Source organism: Poromitra crassiceps (genome assembly GCF_964638095.1).
Source record: "Poromitra crassiceps genome assembly, chromosome: 5".
Taxonomy (NCBI): domain Eukaryota; kingdom Metazoa; phylum Chordata; class Actinopteri; order Beryciformes; family Melamphaidae; genus Poromitra; species Poromitra crassiceps.
In genome coordinates this window covers 62,546,979-62,566,804 of record NC_139642.1, presented here as the reverse complement: position 1 = coordinate 62,566,804, position 19,826 = coordinate 62,546,979, and the positions used below count along the sequence as shown (strand labels likewise).

The 19,826-nt window shown below is 41.3% G+C and overlaps 1 protein-coding gene across 1 annotated transcript; it reads left to right on the top strand.

The window, feature by feature from the left end:
* Positions 1-7,524: 7,524 nt before the first annotated feature.
* On the top strand, positions 7,525-11,798 carry LOC310776685 (uncharacterized protein; the record flags this gene model as incomplete). Its single annotated transcript, XM_083636844.1, has 1 exon — positions 7,525-11,798. One exon carries the CDS (start codon positions 7,525-7,527, stop codon positions 11,221-11,223), a length of 3,699 nt encoding a protein of 1,232 aa, XP_083492970.1. The 3' UTR covers positions 11,224-11,798.
* Between the last annotated feature and the right edge of the window lie 8,028 nt (positions 11,799-19,826).

Below are 19,826 nucleotides of genomic sequence, written 5' to 3'. Positions count from 1 at the left end.
CCTCGCCCAACCACTGATTTAAGTTCTGGGGAGATGGCAGCACATCATAAGTAGCCCCTAGAATAAATCTAATTCTGCTGGCCTCCATGCTCCACAACTCTCTCCACTTCAACTTTCTCTTCTCTACACTCTCCCAGTTCACCCACTGTCCTTGCTTTGCCTGCGACACTGCCTTAGTACATCTTACTGCCTCCTCTTGCCTATGTACTTCTTCAACTACCATATTCCTCTTTTCTATTACTGATGCCTTGTTCCACACAGGTTTCCCTATGCACAACCCTAAGCCTCCACGCCCATGCTGCACCTGACCTATGATATCCCTGTGTCTAAGAGCTGACTGTGCTTGCTGTACTGCCTCCTTTGGGTTCCACTTCCTCCCTGTTTTAACTGTGGGCGCTACACTCCTAACCACTGGATCCTTTGACTGAGTCAGAGTCATTTCCAGTCTAACCTTAGCACACTTGAACTCCTCTGTCAGGCTAGATAATGGCAATTCCAATATGCCTTTCCCATATAAGGCTACACTGCTTAGGCAGCGTGGGACTCCGAGCCATTTTCTAATGAATGAGTTAATCATCCTTTCTAGCTTTTCTACCTTTGAAAGGGGAACCTCATACACTGTCAGTGGCCACATCAACCGAGGCAACAATCCAAACTGCAAACACCACAACTTTAACTTTCCTGGGAGCCCTGACATGTCTATACTTGAAATACCTTGAATCATTTCCTGCCTCACCTCCTCAAACTGTCCCTTATCACTGAGACTTGCATCATACCATCTTCCCAAACTCTTGACTGGTTTCTCTAACACTGTAGGCACCACCTCATCATTTATAACAAACTTCTTACCTACTACCCTCCCTTTAATGATTGAAATACTCCTGGACTTACTTGGCTTCACTTTCATTCTAGCCCACTGCAGATTACTATTTAACTTATCCAACAATCTGCTAGTACATGGAGCGGTTGACGTCATAGTCGTCATGTCATCCATGTATGCCCTAATTGGAGGGAGCCGCAGCCCTCCCTGCAGCCTTTCTCCACCCACTACCCATTTTGAAGCCATAATAATGATCTCCATTGCCATGGTAAAAGCTAATGGGAAAATTGTACACCCTGCCATAATGCCTATCTCCAGCTGCTGCCAAGCTGTAGTGTACTCTGCTGTGGTAAAGCAGAGTTGAATATCTAAGAAGTAGGCTTTAACTAAGCTCTTTATACTACCTGGCACTCTAAAGAAATCAAAGGCCTCCCATAACAGACTATGCGGCACTGACCCGAAAGCATTAGCCAGGTCCAAGAATACTACATGCAGGTCTCTCTTCTCATGCCTAGCTGACTGGATTTGGTGCCAGATCATGCTGGTGTGCTCTAAGCACCCGGAGAAGCCGGGAATTCCAGCCTTTTGCACCGAAGTATCTATTAGCCTATTCTTTTCTAGATAACTAGACAGCCTCTGTGCCACAACACTAAAGAAAACCTTCCCTTCAACATTAAGTAGACTGATAGGTCTAAACTGACTTATCTCTAACGAGTCCCTTTCTTTAGGAATGAAGATTCCCCCTGCTCTATGCCACGCCTTAGGAATAACCTGCTTCTTCCAGACTACCTTCATCAGCTTCCATAGAAACTGCAACACATCTGGAGCACTCTTATACAGCCGGTAGGGGACTCCATTAGGACCCGGGGCTGAAGAGGCCCTTGCACGTCTCACTACTTCTTGAACTTCTTTCCACCTTGGTGGGCTATCATCACACTGGCTCTCTATTTCACCAATAGGTGGAATATCAGCTGGGACTGTCATCTCTCTAAACCTTTCCCTATCTTTGTGAACCTCCTCCAAATATTCCTCAAGCTTCTGCTTAGGTACCATAAGGCTACCATTCTTTTCCTTACTAAACAATGACTTCACAAATCTAAATGGATCCTTATAGAATGCTATTCTAGCTCTCTCTTTCTTTTTCCTAGTTTTCCTAATGCTCTCTGCTCTTCTTAAAACTGCCAACCGATCCCTCACATCTGACTGCAAGCAATCAATGCCTTCCTTCTCAACCTCTGTAGCTTTCCTCCACTGCCTCTTAAGCTGTCTTCTCTCCTGGATAAGTATATCTATCTCTTGTTGGCGCCTAGATTTAACTACCTCACCCTCTAGTTTCTTCCTTTTCTCAAAGACGCCAAACCTTTCCTTACCATAATCATAAATACAATCTCCCATTTTCTCCAACTTACTCTCAGCAGTTCCTTTAAGCTTCTCTAACATCCTAACCAAATCACTATTGATATCTTCCCACTTCCTACTTTCCGCTGCACCTGGCCACTTAACTCTAGGCTTCTGACCGCTAATCTTCTCCCTTTTTGGCTGGCTGGCCTCTCTGCTTTCCTCGGTGCTAGGACCTGCCTCAACATCAGGGGTGCTGATGTCCTGCGAGCTGTGGGTTACTTCCTGTCGCTGGACTTCACCCGACTGACTTGATAATTATGTTTAAAGTATGTTCATGCCATTTGCACTATGGGCAGTGAATACGCCACTGTCTGTGGCGTGTCTTACTGCTCTATTGCCCGTTGCCTCTTGTTTTTTATTTATATATCTTCTATTTTATTTTTTGCACTATGTTGTAACGGAGCCTACAGCACAAGAATTTCACACGTGATACTTGTACTACGGAGTGACAATAAAAATCTTGAATCTTGAATCTTGAATTTTTAACTACTTGTAATTTCTTGACTGTATCTCTTTCATTGAAGCACGGGACCAAATCATGAACTAGTAATCAAGCTGTGACAGAACGAAGGCATTTAAAACGTATCTGATGACATCTGGCGGCATAACTTTGTATGTACGGTACTTTACTTCATGTCAAATAGTGAATTATGAGCTGTGCACACTGTCACACCATTTCTTGAGATGGGGCCTCCTCGTGAAGGAAGTCTGTGGGTTCAGAGGAGGAGTTTCTACCTACAGACAGGCTATATAAAGACAGACACCAGACTGCAGGCTCACAGAATCACAGACTCTTCTCCTGTAAGTACCTCTCTGCCTACATCTGATGCTGCTTTATCAAGATAAGCTTGCATGCAGTCCTGATGTTTTACTTGTGTTGTGTAATATGCAAATCCTGCAGCTTCTTATCCGTTAAAAAGGTTTTAATCTGCATGTGCAATGACTGTTACATACTCAGTGAAAACTACAGTTAGATATTGAATATCGTGTATCCACTATCAATTTACAGGTAACATTGTTCTTTTTGCTGAAAGCAGCATCGAGGGACAATTAAAGGCAGCAATAATACTGTATCTAAAATCTGTTAAAAAAAGAAAGAAATGTGTAATATCAACATTTTGTGAAAAGCTGTGTTTTGTACTTCTGGGCCACCATATGCGCTTAACAGTGTTTTTTTTTTTACCTTACTTTAATTACATTTGACGAAACGATGAAAAATAAATACATTTTCCCCAAGTATTCGCCACCATACAAACTAGCAATGTTGAAAAAAGAAAAGAAAATCTTGATTAATATTGATTATTTTTTAACCGAAAAATGCAAAAAGAAAAAGGTGGCATAATGTGGTTAAATGAGATAATATTGAGATGAAAATCCATTAATTTGAGATAATAATAATTCACTAAAGCCCAAAAGATTTTTTATTTTGTTTTTCCAAAACAATCACTTAAAGTGGCTAAATGACCTTGAGTCCAAATAGAAAAAATCAGCCTTAACATTAATTCATGCATTGGGGGGGAGAGAAGAATGAGAGAAGAAAATCAATAAGGTGGTAAAAAACAGACTATGAAAGAAGATAGTAACGCACACCAATAATACCTTTCAGGAGGTGCTGATCACTGAAATCGCAAACTTGAGGATGAAGAAAGTGTTGCACACTCACTGCTCCATATGCAAAAAGTTTATAATGAAAACTTTTTGCATATGGAGCAGTGAGTGTGCGACACTTTCTTCATCCTCAAAAAACAGACTATATCATAATAGGAAATGAGAAATATTGAGGTTCATTGGGTTTTATGTGCCAAATCCAATGTTGATATTACGTAAAGGGGTTACCTTATCCTAATTATTAAATAAAAAAGAAAACACTGGGTTCAAACCAGAAATACTTCTAATAAATTCACGTGGTAAATTCATAACCAGTGACCCAAAACCAAAGTACAAAATTCACCTTTAATTCAGGGAAAATGGGACATAAGGAGATCCCCTGCTGATTTTAGGGCCATGACAGGTCAAATTTCAGAAATTTGCAAGAGGAAAGAAATCTTATACCAATTACAGTACTGTAGTACATTTAACACACATTTGTATCTTGCAAATGTATACTTTGAAATGGGATTCAGCATGGCAGTACTCATGCTTCTAGGTCAAAATCATCATATTAAATATACAGACTTTGATAGTTCCTTGCATTAAAAAAAATAAAAGGTTCCCACAAATGTCTGATTTTAATCAGAAACGAATTTCTTTCTTGCAAATTACCTTGCTCACAACAGACTCAATCATTTCCATCCATTTCAACTGGGTTTCATGTCACTTTTTTTTTTTTTACCACGCTACTGATTTACTTTTTTAACTCGAAATTTGTCCATGTATCCCACTAATGTCCAAATTAAAGATTAATTTTCCTATTTAGATTCTAGATCATTTAGCCACTGTTTTGGCCTATATTCAGACTTTGATCAATTTTGAAAAATATCCCCCTACTTTTTCTAGACATTCTTATTCAAAATTCAAGATTCACTTTAATAGCCACAGTAAGTAATCAGATTACAAATGAGGAATTTGTCTTAGTGCAAATATGTAGCATGGCAATCACATCAATATTAGGTCAAGCTCAAATATATAGAAAACAGTCACAAAAAAAGTATGTACATTTCTCAACTCGTTAAGTCGTTTTTACATTTAAAGGGGAATTTCTACTTTTTAAACTGGACCCTATTTTCCAAACTGTTTGTGTCCACAGTAAGTGATTCATCAGGACAACCATTTTGGTCCAGTATTGACCGAGATCGCTTCAACTGGCAGCCGCGCAACAAGCTGGAGCGGAGGCAGCCGGGGCATACGCAAAGCGTGCATGTAGGTCCAATTAACAAGCTTCTTTTTGCAACTGACAGGCTCAGATTGTTATTATGAGAGAGAGAGAGAACATGACATTTTATCTTCCATTAAAGGAAAGAACAGGCTGATTAAGACTTGGAGCCTCTGACTGTCGCAGCATCTGACAGACGGTAAGAAAGTTATTCTTGAATCCTTGAATATTTCAAACTAGACTATTATATTATAGGGCCTACTTTAAGCTGTTGCCCACTTTTCTGTACAATACAGCACTCTACTACAATAAAAAATATAAAAGACCAAATCCACACTTATATCTCTCCTCTGTACAGCTACCCTGTGGTTCACCTGAGCCCAGCATTTCTTGCCCAGCTATGCTGCTATGTTCTCAATAGAGAGGAATGATAGGGAGGTTCTGAACAGAACGTCAATGTCGACAACGCATTTTGGCGGCGGATGTTGTGACTCTCTCCGCTGCCTGCCACCTAGTGGCTGGACAGAGGTGTCAGCTCATCTGCATCTCATGACTAAGGAAAATGTGGGTCCTGAGGCTAGACCATTGGCCTGTAACATCTTGGATCTTACAGTTTAGTGAGCAGAGAGCAGCCAGATCATTCAGAGTGCCATGAAAACAAAAAGTGCCATAACATTGAAAAAAAAAGTTAAAGTAAAATCTCCTATCAGCAGACGCTAAGTCAATAAATAAGTGTAAATATAACAATCGATTAATATAAATAGAAGTGCCCTCGCAGAGTGCAGACCTCCAACGCCAATACTGTGATATGCACATTTTGTGAGTCGGATCAGAATCCTAAACCTGAACCACCCACATCCCCCCAGCCAATCCCCCTACCCACACCTCGAACCCCGACTCTCGACAACAGGGCTGGCCATTATGTCGATCGCGATCTACCGGTAGATCGGAAAGGCTGTACTGGTAGATCGCCTTCCCATTCATAAAAATCAATTTAAAAGAGAAAAATAGAGAGAGACAAGAGGCACGCTAGTGGACAGCCCTGTTGTGCTGGTTGGATTATCTCCCTGTGAAAATCTTGTTTTTACCAGTGATTCCCTCATGATTTCACTCTGCACCTCACTGCAGCTGATTCCCTCATGATTTCAGTCTGCACCTCACGACAGCTGATTCCCTCATGATTTCAGTCTGCGCCTCACTGCAGCTGATTCCCTCATGATTTCACTCTGCGCCTCACTACAGCTGATTCCCTCGTGATTTCACTCTGCGCGTCACTACAGCTGATTCCCTCATGATTTCACTCTGCGCGTCACTACAGCTGATTCCCTCATGATTTCACTCTGCGCGTCACTACAGCTGATTCCATCATGATTTCACTCTGCTTCTCACTACAGCTGATTCCCTCATGATTTCACTCTGCGCGTCACTACAGCTGATTCCCTCATGATTTCACTCTGCTTCTCACTACAGCTGATTCCCTCATGATTTCACTCTGCTTCTCACTGCAGCTGATTACCTCATGATTTCACTCTGCTTCTCACTACAGCTGATTCCATCATGATTTCACTCTGCTTCTCACTGCAGCTGATTCCCTCATGATTTCACTCTGCTTCTCACTACAGCTGATTCCATCATGATTTCACTCTGCTTCTCACTGCAGCTGATTACATCATGATTTCACTCTGCGCGTCACTACAGCTGATTCCATCATGATTTCACTCTGCTCCTCACTGCAGCTCTGCTTGCAGCCACTTTACAAAGTGACAAGTAAATAAGTACCAAACTAACAAACTGTTGTGTGTTTTCTCCAGTGCAGACTGAGCGATGGCGATGCAGCCGAAGCCGATGCAAATGGCAGCGCTTGGCCGACCTTTCAAACTCGGGATGCTGTACGACTGTTGCAGTGATTCACTGATCCCTGGTACTGTAAGCCTTTAATGTAAAGCTAAATGTAATCCAACTGGGAAAAATCTGCCTGCTCTAACACAACAGTGATCCATCCAGTTCACAAAGCTTTTCCAATAACCGCTAATCACCAAAGTTGTCGCTAAAATAAAGAATGCATTCAGGCTGAATGACCATTCTGTTCAAGTGTTTCCATGAGACAGTAAATCTGTGTGTGTGTGTATATATGTGTATATGTATATACGTATGTATACACACACACACACACACACAAATATATACACACACGCGCACTATATATATACACACATATATATACACACACACCCACATATACACCAACACACACATATATATATATATATATATGTGTGTGTGTGTGTGTGTGTATATATATATATATATATATGTACTGTATATGTATTGATATATGTACATATATATGTACATATATATTATATATATTATTATTATGTTCTGTTGTTTTCATCTAAAATGTAGCTCACCCCATGCTATATAGTGAAAAGAACTGCAGCCTGGCTGTGTGTCAATAAAAGTAAGAACTTTTACCCCCTCTGTTGCAGGCATGACATTGTGGGACCGTGAGACCCTGGAAGAGCATATCCAAGAAATACCCAAGCCACACACTGAATTTGGGATAGTTGCATCAGAATCAATTGACGACAAATCTTCAACATTAAATGTTGAAGCCTCTCTGAAGGCAAGTATCTTAAGTGGACTGGTACAGGTTGAGGGCTCTGCCAAATACCTAAAGGATCACACAATTTCCAAAAATCAGGCGAGAGTCACACTCAAATACAAAGCGACCACAAAATTCGAGCAACTGTCAATGAATCATCTTGGAACAGACAATGTGAAACATCAGACACAAGGAGTAGCAGCAACACATGTAGTTACAGGTATCCTTTATGGTGCGCAAGCCTTCTTTGTATTTGACCGTGAGTTATCCAAGAATGATGATCATCAAGCTATTGAGGGCGATCTGAAGATTATGATCAAGAAGATTCCTATGCTTTCGATAGAAGGCGAAGGCTCCGTGCAAATAAGAGACAGCGACATTGCAAAAGCTGAGAAATTATCCTGTAAATTCCATGGGGACTTTGTCATTGAGAACCTTCCTGTGTCCTTTCATGATGCAATACAAGTCTACCAAAGCCTTCCAAAAAAACTGGGAGCAAATGGAGAAAAAGCTGTACCAATACAGGTCTGGCTGTTGCCCCTGAAAAATGTAGATTCTAAAGCGGCCGGACTTGTCCGCGAGATAAGTGTTGGATTAGTGCAGTTTGCACAGAAGGTCCTGGAGGACTTTAGTGAGCTGGAGATGAGGTGCAATGATGTAATCAAAACCACCCAGGCCCAGCAATTGCCACAGATTTGCAAAAAGCTGAAGACGTTTAAACAATTGTGCTCTGGCTACAAGCTAGATTTCCAGCAGACCATGGCAAAGAAACTTCCATCAATCCGGGGAGGTGGGGAAAGGGAGGGGGAGCTCGCAAATGTCCTGAAAAAGAGACCTTCTTCTCCATTCAACAACCAACACCTGAACGAGTGGATTGATTGTAAAGAGACAGAAATCGAAATATTAGAATCTCTTAACAAGAGGATGAAAAACACCACGATTATCACATCTCAACATGCTCTTTACAATGAAATCTGCCATGGTAGTGCAGAGCATGCTGTATGCTTTGCCTTCACCTCACTGGGAAATGCTGAACCATACCTCTCAGCTTTATCAAACTACTTGAAAGAAAACAGACCAGCCAGCGCAAAGAGTCCTACAGAAAAAATACATCATAACTATGACGTAGAAAAGGAACAATGGTATTGTTCAAATGAAGTAGTGGAAGCAATGAACGAAAAATCTAAGCGCTTCACTGATTTTGCAGAGGCTAACAAGGGCAACGACAACATTAGGTTCCTAACAGCAGTTATGACAAATGAGACACAGAAAGGTGCAACTGTCTATCTTTATAAAGAACGCACCTTCGTCTCTGATCACTTTCAGCCACCTTCAGAGCCTAAAGCACCAGCAGTAAGTGACACAACCCACAACAGCGTGACAGTGACCATTTCCCCACCAACATTTGGAGCGGAGGACGTCACCCACTACTCTGTCGAGTATTGTGTCAATGGAGAAGAACATGCTTGGCAAGAAAAGAAAGCAACAAAAGCTGAAGACGTCACAGTATCTGGTCTGACTCCTAACACAGAGTACATGTTCAGATGCAGAGCCGTGTGCTCAGTAGGTAAAGGGCCCGCCAGTAAAGCCACTGCTTTCACAACCTTACCTAGTCCTCCTGGAATACCTCGAGTTGAAGCAAATTCAAGTGAGATATCAGTTAGCTGGGGGAAACCTGCTGAGCTTGGCAAAGGTGTCAACGTTGTGAGCTACATCGTGGAGTATGCAAAAGCGGCCCCCGAGGTGAAACACGAAGAACTTGAATGGAAACAAACGGTGTCAAGAGCACAACATGCCATCATTTGTGGGCTCCAGCCAGAGACAGAGTATGCTGTCAGGGTCAGATGTGAGTGTGGTGCAGCTGGCAGCAGCCGGGAAGGCATCACAGTTCATGCCAAGACAACAAAGCGTGAATTTGTGCGGCTTGCCGAATTCCTCAAATGTAGGCCAACAACCACGCGTATAAATTCGGAATCGCCCTCAGTTTACCAACTACCTCTGAAGAAACAATACATGGATCTGGACGGATGCAGGGCTTACAGTTTTGGCAAAGAAAGCATGAGGCCAAATCGCACTATAATGGTTTTTGGAGCAACCGGGTCAGGAAAGTCCACTCTCATCAACGGGATGATCAACTACATTGTTGGTATAGAGTGGAGTGACACTTTCCGATTTAAACTGATTGATGAGGATCAGATGAGATCGCAAGCTGAAAGCCAGACTTCTAAAGTCACTGTGTACAAAATCAACCACCAAGAGGGGTTTGAAATCCCATATTCTCTGACCATTGTTGAAGCTCCCGGCTTCACAAGAGGACTAGAAAGAGACCGGGCGATCACTGAGCAGATCGCAAGGCTTTTCAACTCTGCTGAGGGAGTCCGAGAGATTGACGCGGTGTGTTTAGTGACCCAGGCCTCTCTTCCACGGCTAACACCAACACACAGGTATGTGTTTGAGTCAGCGTTCTCCATTTTTGGTAAAGATGTGGCAGAGAACATTCAGATGTTGGTGACATTTGCAGGCAGCCAGCAGCCACCGGTTCTCGAGGCGATCAATGTCTCTGGGTTCCCAGGCCCCAAAACGGACAGAGGACTTCCAGTTCACTTCAAATTCAACAACTCAGTGCTTTGTGCAGACAACAGCTCCCCCAGTGGCAGGAGGACCTCTGAAAGCAATTCTGACAAAGACATGGATTATGTTCAAATGATTTGGACCATGGGGGTCAAAAGCATGAAAGGTTTCTTCACTGCTTTAGACGAAATGACCCCCAAAAGCTTGCAGATGACCACTAGGGTTCTAAAAGAGCGCAAGCAGCTTGAAACAGCCGTTGAAGATTTGCAATCGCAAATTAAAGCTGTATCAGCAAAACTTGAAGAAATTAAGATGACAAAACAGACAATCCAAGAGCATGAAGCTACCATGGCTTCAAATGAACATTTTGAGATTGAGGTTGACACTACTAAGCGTGTCCAAAAAGAAGTGACAGAAGAAGGAGAGTTTTCCACCAACTGTCAGGAGTGTTCCGTCACATGCCACTACCCCTGTACCATACCACAAGATGAAGAAATCATTTCCTGTGCAGCCATGGATTCACATGGGAACTGCACTGTGTGCACGTGCCATTGTCGTGTGCATCTCAACCAGAAGTATAGGTGGGAGTATGTTAAAGAGAAGAGAACACTGAAAGAGGAGAAGGAGAAGTATGAAAAGGCTAGAGAAGCTAAGAAGGGTGTTCAAGAGCTGATCGAGAAGCACGAAGAAGAGATTCAAAACCTTCAGGCTACAATGCTGTCGCGCATAGAGACGTCAGCACGGTGCTTAGATCGGCTGAATAAAATCGCCTTGAGGCCTAACCCGCTGTGTACTATAGAGTACATTGACTTGCTCATTGAAAAAGAAAAGTCAGAGGCCAAAGAAGGCTACCTGGCTGGGATTCAATCTCTGGAGGCGATGAAAGACAAAGCAAGAATCATGTCCAAGGTAGCCAATCAACCAAAACGTATGGAAATGGAGCAGGAAATGTATGAAGAAAAACAGAAGAGGCAAAGAGATGTTCTGAAGAAAATATCACATTTTTTTACATAGAGAAAAAATCTCACTCATGATATAGGCGAAATATCATTGTGAAGGAAACACACTCATCATCTTACCTTATCAAAATCATGATTGAAAGGAATAATGCTGTGTTTTTGCTGTGAAGGAATATTGGCACCAAAGGGAGAAGCGGGGGTTACTCCTCAAAGGTGCGATCAACGATAGTTTGTATTTATATTTAGAGCTTTAGTGTTTGGTAAACTCCCACAATTCATCCATCTTTGTATGGCAGAGAAATAATCACTTGACATCCGCCTCAGATCGCCCGTTTCAAGTTCTTGGAAAGAATGCTTTAAGTTACAGTGCCCCTGCTACCTGAAAAAGCCTTAAAAATGTTTTTAAATGAGATACCATGCCCTCTCTAGCCCATTTTAGATTGCTTGTCAAGTGGTGTTTGAATGCAACTGTTTTAATTACATTTACATTTTTTAATTTTAATTTCTTAATATATTTGGCTTTGTAATTTACTGTATTTGCATCTAATTTGATAACTTTTTTAATTTTATGTCCCCATGTTTTCTTGTTCCTGTGCAAGTTTTTTATATGTTGCTCTCAACACCATTGTAAATGAGGATGTGTATATATATATATATATATATATATATATATATATATATATATATATATATATATATATATATGTACAAATGAAATTAAGCAATAGCTCACGACAGGCCGTGGTATATGCTCATTATACCACACCTACAGCGTCAGGCGAAAACACCATTAGGTGTGGTACAATGAGCATACTGTATATCATGCTCTGAAGTGATCTATTGCTTTTATAAAACGGTTACCAAGTATGGCAATATGAAAATTATGATTATTATTTAAATGTCTTAAATCAGTGTGTGAGCAAAAATGAGATGAGCTTTATAAAGCCCTACTGGCCCTGAGCCAAGTGGTGCTAAGTAGTCCACTACAATTTGCTTCACACAGTGAGTGACTCTAACTGTGGTATATTGACTGTGATATATGCTCATTATACCACGGCTGTGAGCCAATCAGATTGCTTGATTTGAGAGAGCCGTTTTATAAATATATATATATCCTTCTCTCCCCCCCCCCCTCCCTCTGGGGTTTCTGCTCTGATTACCTGAGCAGGAACACCTGGAGTCAGTCAGCCCTGGCTAGGGTTAAAGGGAGGCTGGAGTAGAGAGCAGTTAGATCTCTCTCTGACCCACACAGCCCACCTGGAGAGGACTCTCCTCTCCAGTGGTAATTTGTTGTTGTTACTTTGTTTGTTATTTTAGTTTAGGCTGGAGTCCCCGGTAGTTATATTTTCGGTTTAGCCAAGTTTAGCTTCTCTTGTTTTACAGCCTTATACTGGCTTCGACGGCCCAAAGGGGTTGGCCCAGGCCCTTTTGTTCAGTTTGGCCGGATCTCCAGTCTTTTTGGTTTGTATGCTTCGTTACTTTGAATATTTTGATTATATTCAATAAATATTTTTGTTACTTTTGCAAACCCTTGTCTGGCCTGGCGTCCTAAATATGTTTAGGTCTTCTGTTGAGCCTTATGTTGTATTTTGAAGACCGTATCTCTCTCGCGCTCTCTTTACATATATATATAGAGAGATATAAAATGTATGTCAATGTTCTAATATGTTCAGTACTTAACACAATTGTTTATTAAGAACTCATCTATTTCTCTTTAATTACAGGATTTTAGATTCTTGATTTGGATTTAGAGACATATGGTTTTGATTAACGCTTATAATGTAGACTCCCAGTTCACTCATCATCTGGGAGCCGAGACTAGTTATTATAATGTAATAATATTGTAATATCTTGTAATATTGGCTTTAGTACTGTGTTGCTGTAAACAGACAAGAGTACCTTAACACCATTGCTGTTGAGTTTAAATATTTCCGTCCAATGTGCCAGAGGAAACAATGAAGAAAGGAACCCATACAGAAGATCCACGCAGAGAGAAACAATAATAGTGCTACAGCAACAAAAAATGTGTGAACACAAAAACATTGCTTTTTGTGTTCATCCAATGTGGAATTTACTTTGTCAAATCCAACTCTTACATTATTTGTTCTGTATCATCAATCAAGCCATTTTTTGAGAGCATTGTTCCCTTTTTTTGCTTTTTGATGCACAACCTTTCACTTTGTTGCAATGTGATTTCAAAAGAGCAACTCAAATTTGATTGTCAAATTTTCAGCCTAAACTATGATAGTAGCTCTTACTTGAAAAAACAGAATTATATTTTATATTATATTATATTTACATGTGTACGGTATTATTTAATGGACAACATGTAATAATAAAATTGATGCACTGTCACGTCTGATTTGGATTGGATATCTGTCTCTCTGTACCTCTCAATTTTGCTTTATTTCTCTACCTACTGTATCATTATGTTACAATTACATCATTTTAGGGTCACACAGTTGTAAGTATTATAGATCAGAGGTTCTCAAATGTCTTTCAGCTAAAGACCCCTTACAGTTACAAGATAGAAAATATACCGGGGACCCCCCTCATTCTGATTTTTGGCTAAGCTTAATTGTTTCCTCGGTAACATGCTTCACTTTTAAATTGATAGGTTTGTTAGATTAGAAGGTAATCCATGAACCATTTTAGATTTAAAGCATAAAATATTTTTGTTGAACTATGAAGCTTTTCCAAAAAAACAAAAACGTTTTTATTTGTATTTTCCTGAAAACTTTTTGCAGACCCCCTGGCAAAGTGCCACAGACCCCCATTTGAGAACCACTGTTATAGATGATTATACTTACAACAGACAGGGAAACAATAACGTCTAACGTCTAGATCATGGCTGACCAATTTGGGGCCCGCGGGCCAAACTTGGCCCACGCTCAGTTTGTTTTGGCCCTCCATGGTTTTGAAAAAATAAAAAATAAATCGCGGCCAATATGACCGTCTTTCAGAGGCTGTGGCAGGCTCATTTTTAAAGCTAGCCTACAGACCTATTTTAGATTTACAATGTAAATTGTCTATAAAATAATACAATTTAATGTAATGTCACATATATTTCATTTATTTTTCATCCATCCACATTCATTTTGGCCCTTCATAGGAAAGAATTCGGGCACCTCTATTCTAGATCAATTTGTCATTTATTTTATTTCAGTTATTCCGAGTGCTTATCTTATATGATTATCTTGCCGTTATAGAATAATATTCGATAAAATTGGCTAAGTGGGTTCCGGGTGCATGTCAGTCACGATTTGTGAGGGAAGTGATGTCATCAGTGATGTCACTTGAGCAATTGTGATGTCATCAGTGATGTAATGTAAGTCCTTCCTTCCTGGCTGAGGCAATAAGTGGTGTTCTGTATATATATATATATAGGCTACATATTCTGTATTCGGAATGGTTCACTTATTCACTCACTCACTATTCCCCTTGTAGTGTTTATCATAGCAAACTATAGGCTATGGGGAATGATCAAATGGGTTTTGGACACTATCTCACTCTTCTCCTTTGGTAAACATGACAGCATTGCATTGTGGTACACTGTATGCGAGAAACTATATGGTACATTCTCTGTTCACTAGAAATGGTTGGGGTGCCTGTTTGGGGGGAGAGGAACTGGGGGGAGCAGCAGGAACAGTCAAAGCCAAACTGATTAATGATCCACGAGAGAAACACACACACGCACGCAGGCAGGCAAGCATCAATTCATCACACTTTATTGTGTGTGAGCCCAGCTGGACCCTGTACTACGAAGCTATCTTAACAGACCCGCGATCTGTCACTTTGATCTGGTTTGACTGAACAGGATCAAAGCTATCTAGTTTAAGCATACTACCACGCTGGTTTTTTACTCGATAACTGAAGCTGGGATCTGCCTGTGCACGCGCACGTTTTTCGCTCGTGCACAGGCGCGCATCCATGCGAAAGAGGTGCGCTCACATTATGAACAGCTGAGTTGATCCACGCCCACACCCATTTCCTCGTTCAATGAAAGCGCAGTGCATGATCAGAGTTTTAGTGGATATTTAATGTATCCGCGATTTAATGTCAGAATGAAAATCCGCGTTGGATAGTCTGCTGAAGGGCTGTCTAAAGCAGCAGCTTGTACTCACATCAGTCATTTGATTTACTTTGATCAGCGATTTCTGTCTGATACAGCTGCATTGATACAGCAGCAACAAATGTAAATGTGTAATCTCAGTCTATACATTTCCACAATCTGTAAGCCTATTTAGACCATAGATTTAGAAACGCATGCTCAATGAATAATGATCTCTATCACTCATGTGTGTGGTTGCACTGATCGAATAATTCATATATAAAATAGCCTAGTATAAAGCCTAATAGCCTACTATAAAAGAGAAAACTGCTGAACTGAATTGAGACGATGCAGGCATAGTTATCATTGATAAAAAACTAGCCTATTTTTGCTCATATATTGGCACAGGACACAGTTCCAGCTGAAAGATGCAAGAATAGCCTGCATATTTAGTATTGGGGCTATCCCATATTTATCCCATATCTATATTATATGTATAGGCTTTTCTGGCATGTAGGAGAATATCACCCTCACTCCATTTGAGGGTCCGTTCATGATATGCGCTGCGTGATTAATAGTGATCATATTTCTCCACGCATGTTGAGCTGTTAAGACATAAAGTGGTAGTAGGCTTAATTTAATTATGTAGCCTACAGAGCCACAAATGTTTTGCTTGTTCTATTCTCAGTTGACTGCAATCTATTTTTCATATGGCGATCTTATATTAATGAGTGACTCCAGAGAGCCGATTATATGGGTCTCTCATGGATTTTGATCTTATCCTCTGAAGCTAACCTGGTCGCGACCAGGTTAGCTTTGCAGCGTCAGTTGCCATGGTGATTGAAAGTTAACTTGCTTTGTAGTACAGCTAAACCAGGTTTAAACTCAAACTTACTCGGATAAGGCATTAAACTAGCTTCGTAGTACAGGCTACATCTGTGCTGCTGAAGACCTTCTGCTGCTGGAAGAAGGAAAACAAACGGAGGAGCTGAGACTGAGCGCTGCTCACCGAGCGGCTACTGCGGCTGCGCAGGAGATTTGTGGGCTGTTGAGAAAACCGTGGCGGAGCCCCAAGGACAAAGGTGTAGCTTACCGATTTTCCTCTTTTCATTAGTATCGTTTATTTGTAACAAGTGTAATTGAGCAACAGGAGACTCTGGATGTATGGATTATATTATCGCGAATATATAAAGTGGAGACGAGGCTCCGTTTAGCACAGAGAGGAAGAAGAAGCTCCTCTCTCGTATGGACTCAGATGCTTTAGTTAGCTATGAAGCTAATGCCATTAGCTTCACAAGCTAATGCCATTAGCTTCACAGGCAGGACAAACCCACCGTCTTGGATCTGTCCTGGATCAAGGAGCTAACGTTTATTGGAGCTAACTAGCGTTACGTCTGTCAGTAAAACGTTCAGGAGGAACACTTCCTGTGTCACTGTATGGAAATGTCTAATGTCCAAAAGGCAAAACCTGACAGCGTTGGTGAACTAGCAGCTAACTGCTAACCTGACGCTGCCAGATGGATGAGTTCGTTCACATTTGGGATTGTGAATTTGTGGAACAATGCCGCCCCCATCTGGCGGAGTCAGGCTAGCTAACTGCGGCTGTTGAAGAGATATTTGGCCTGTTTGAAAGAAGATAGCAGACTACCAGGAGGAAGCTTGAGCTTCTCTGCCTGAGTTCAGATCTTCCCACTGCACTGAGTTGACTCCTTCTGAAGAAGGAAATGGAGTGTAACAAGTTAACAATTCAGTCTGATATCAGGCTAGACTCTTCTCGTTCCAAAAAGAATGAGCAACACTGCTGGACACTGCTGGACATTGATTTAAATCCTGTAGTGCGGTTACACAGAGCAGCTGTACCTCCAGGCTTCCAGCAGCTGTTGGTCATCAAAGAAGAAGTCCTGAAGGACCAGGAGGACCCAGAGCCCCGACACATTAAAGAGGAACAGGAGGAACTCGAGGAGGGAGAGCAGCTTCAAGGGCTGGAGGAGGCTGATATCACCAAGTTCCAATTCACTCCTGTTCCTGTGAAGAGTGAAGATGAGGAAGAGAAACCTCAGTCCTCACAGCTTCATCAAAGCCAAACTGAGGACAAGAGAGAGGCAGCGGCTCTAGCCAGCAGCTCAACTGTACAGATGAAAACAGAAGCTGATGAAGAGGACTGTGGAGTATCAGAAACAGCTAGTCCTGGCAAGACTTCAGACTCTTCTGAGACTGAAAACAGTGACAATTGGGCGGAATCTAGTGAACGTGAGTCTATCTTAGACAGACAGAAAAACATTGAAGTTCTTACCAATAAACATCTTAGTTGTTCAGTTTGTAGTAAAGGATTTGGTCATGAAAGAAACTTGACCAGACACATGAGAGTCCACACAGGAGAGAAACTATTTCAATGCTCAGTCTGTGGTAACAGTTTTGGTCGGAAAAGAGAATTGACAATACACATGATAATCCACACAGGAGATAAGCCATTTAAATGCTCAGACTGTGGTAACAGTTTTGGTCAGAAAGGACACTTGACAGCACACATGAGAGTCCACACAGGAGATAAACCATTTAAATGCTCAGTCTGTGGTAACAGTTTTGGTCAGAAAGGACACTTGACAACACACATGAGAGTCCACACAGGAGATAAACCATTTAAATGCTCAGTCTGTGGTAACAGTTTTGGTCATAAACAAACCTTGAAAGAACACATGAGATTCCACACAGGAGATACAGCATTTAAATGCTCAGTCTGTGGTAACAGTTTTAGTCGTAAAGAATCCTTGAAACGACACATGAGAGTCCACACAGGAGATAAGCCATTTAAATGCTCAGTCTGTGGTAAATGTTTTGGTCGGAAAGGACACTTGACAACACACATGAGAGCCCACGCAGGAGATGAACCATTTAAATGCTTGCTCTGTGGGAAAGGTTTTGGTCGGAAAGAAAACTTAAAAAAACACATGAGAGTCCACACAGGAGATAAACCATTTAAATGCTCAGTCTGTGGTAACAGTTTTTGTCAGAAAGGAAACTTGAAACAACACATGAGAGTCCACACTGGAGATAAACCATTTAAATGCTCAAAGTGTGATAACAGTTTTGGACATAAACGAACCTTGAAAGAACACATGATAGTCCACACAGGAGATAAACCATTTAAATGCACAGTTTGTGGTAACAGTTTTCATCAGAACGAATCCTTGAAACAACACATGAGAGTCCACACAGGAGATAAACCATTTAAATGCTCATTCTGTGGGAATGGTTTTGGTCAGAAAGGAAACTTGATAGAACACATGAGAGTCCACACAGGAGATAAACCATTTAAATGCTCAGTCTGTAGTAAATGTTTTCGTAAGAAAGGAAGCTTGAAAAACCACATGATAGTCCACACAGGAGATAAACCATTTAAATGCTCAGTCTGTGGTAAATGTTTTCATAAGAAAGGAAACTTGAGAGAACACATGAGATTCCACACACGAGATACAGCATTTAAATGCTCAGTCTGTGGTAACAGTTTTAGTCGTAAAGAATCCTTGAAACGACACATGAGAGTCCACACAGGAGATAAGCCATTTAAATGCTCAGTCTGTGGTAAATGTTTTTGTCGGAAAGGAACCTTGACAACACACATGAGAGCCCACGCAGGAGATAAACCATTGTCCACACAGTAGAGGTCAATTAATATTGGGCTGGACAATAATTCAGTATTATAATTGTCTCTCAATGGAAACATTATCAGATCATTGATCGAATGATTTTCATATTTCTGTTCTAAGTGATCAAATGCAAATAATTAGTGTCTCAAAATGAGATGAAACAAATGAGGGAATATGATTTGAATGAAGGTCTATGACATTTAGGAAAGGTGGAGGCTGTTCAGGATGAGGGCAGATGGTGCATTCATGTGCTCCTCGGATGGTTCGATTTTCCAAGTTGGCGTCGTTCTTCCGACATGCGGGTGTTCATGTGCTTGTAGTGTCGGGATGATCGGAAACATGGAAATCATAGCAACCAGCGCCAAAAAAATAGAAACAGTGTCCCAGTCCAGAGTCATGTTGCTATCCACGTAGGCTGAAACAATATGGAACTTTATATTATTAGTGATTTTGAACTAGACTGGTTGTAGTCTGCAATATAATGTATATAAATATATATATGTTGCAATTCCAGCGCGGGCGACACAGGGGGCACTCGCGCCAGTTGCCCACACCTGCAGCAACTAACAGTAATACAACTAACAACAACAACAACAACTAACAGTAATACAGTACCACATGACATGGAGCAAATAGTTGATGCAAAATACACTAATTACATAAAACGTTTCTTACGCGCAAATTCCACTGAGTCCGGGTTTGGTCCGGCTGCGCTCCGGTATGGCTTCGGAGCCGATACGTTTCCACTCTAATCAATGTGTCAACTTCCACCAACTCCGCTGCGTTGCGTGTCTACTCCGTCCCAGCTCCGACGATCCAGAGCTCTCCAAAGCAGATACGCAAGGCTTCTATTTTTCCCGGATGTCGGAGCAAAGCCGCACCAAGTTCGCTCAGAACGTTACCATTTTACAATTTTCGAGCCGAAATTGTAACATAGCAACGTTGGTCCAAAACGTTGCT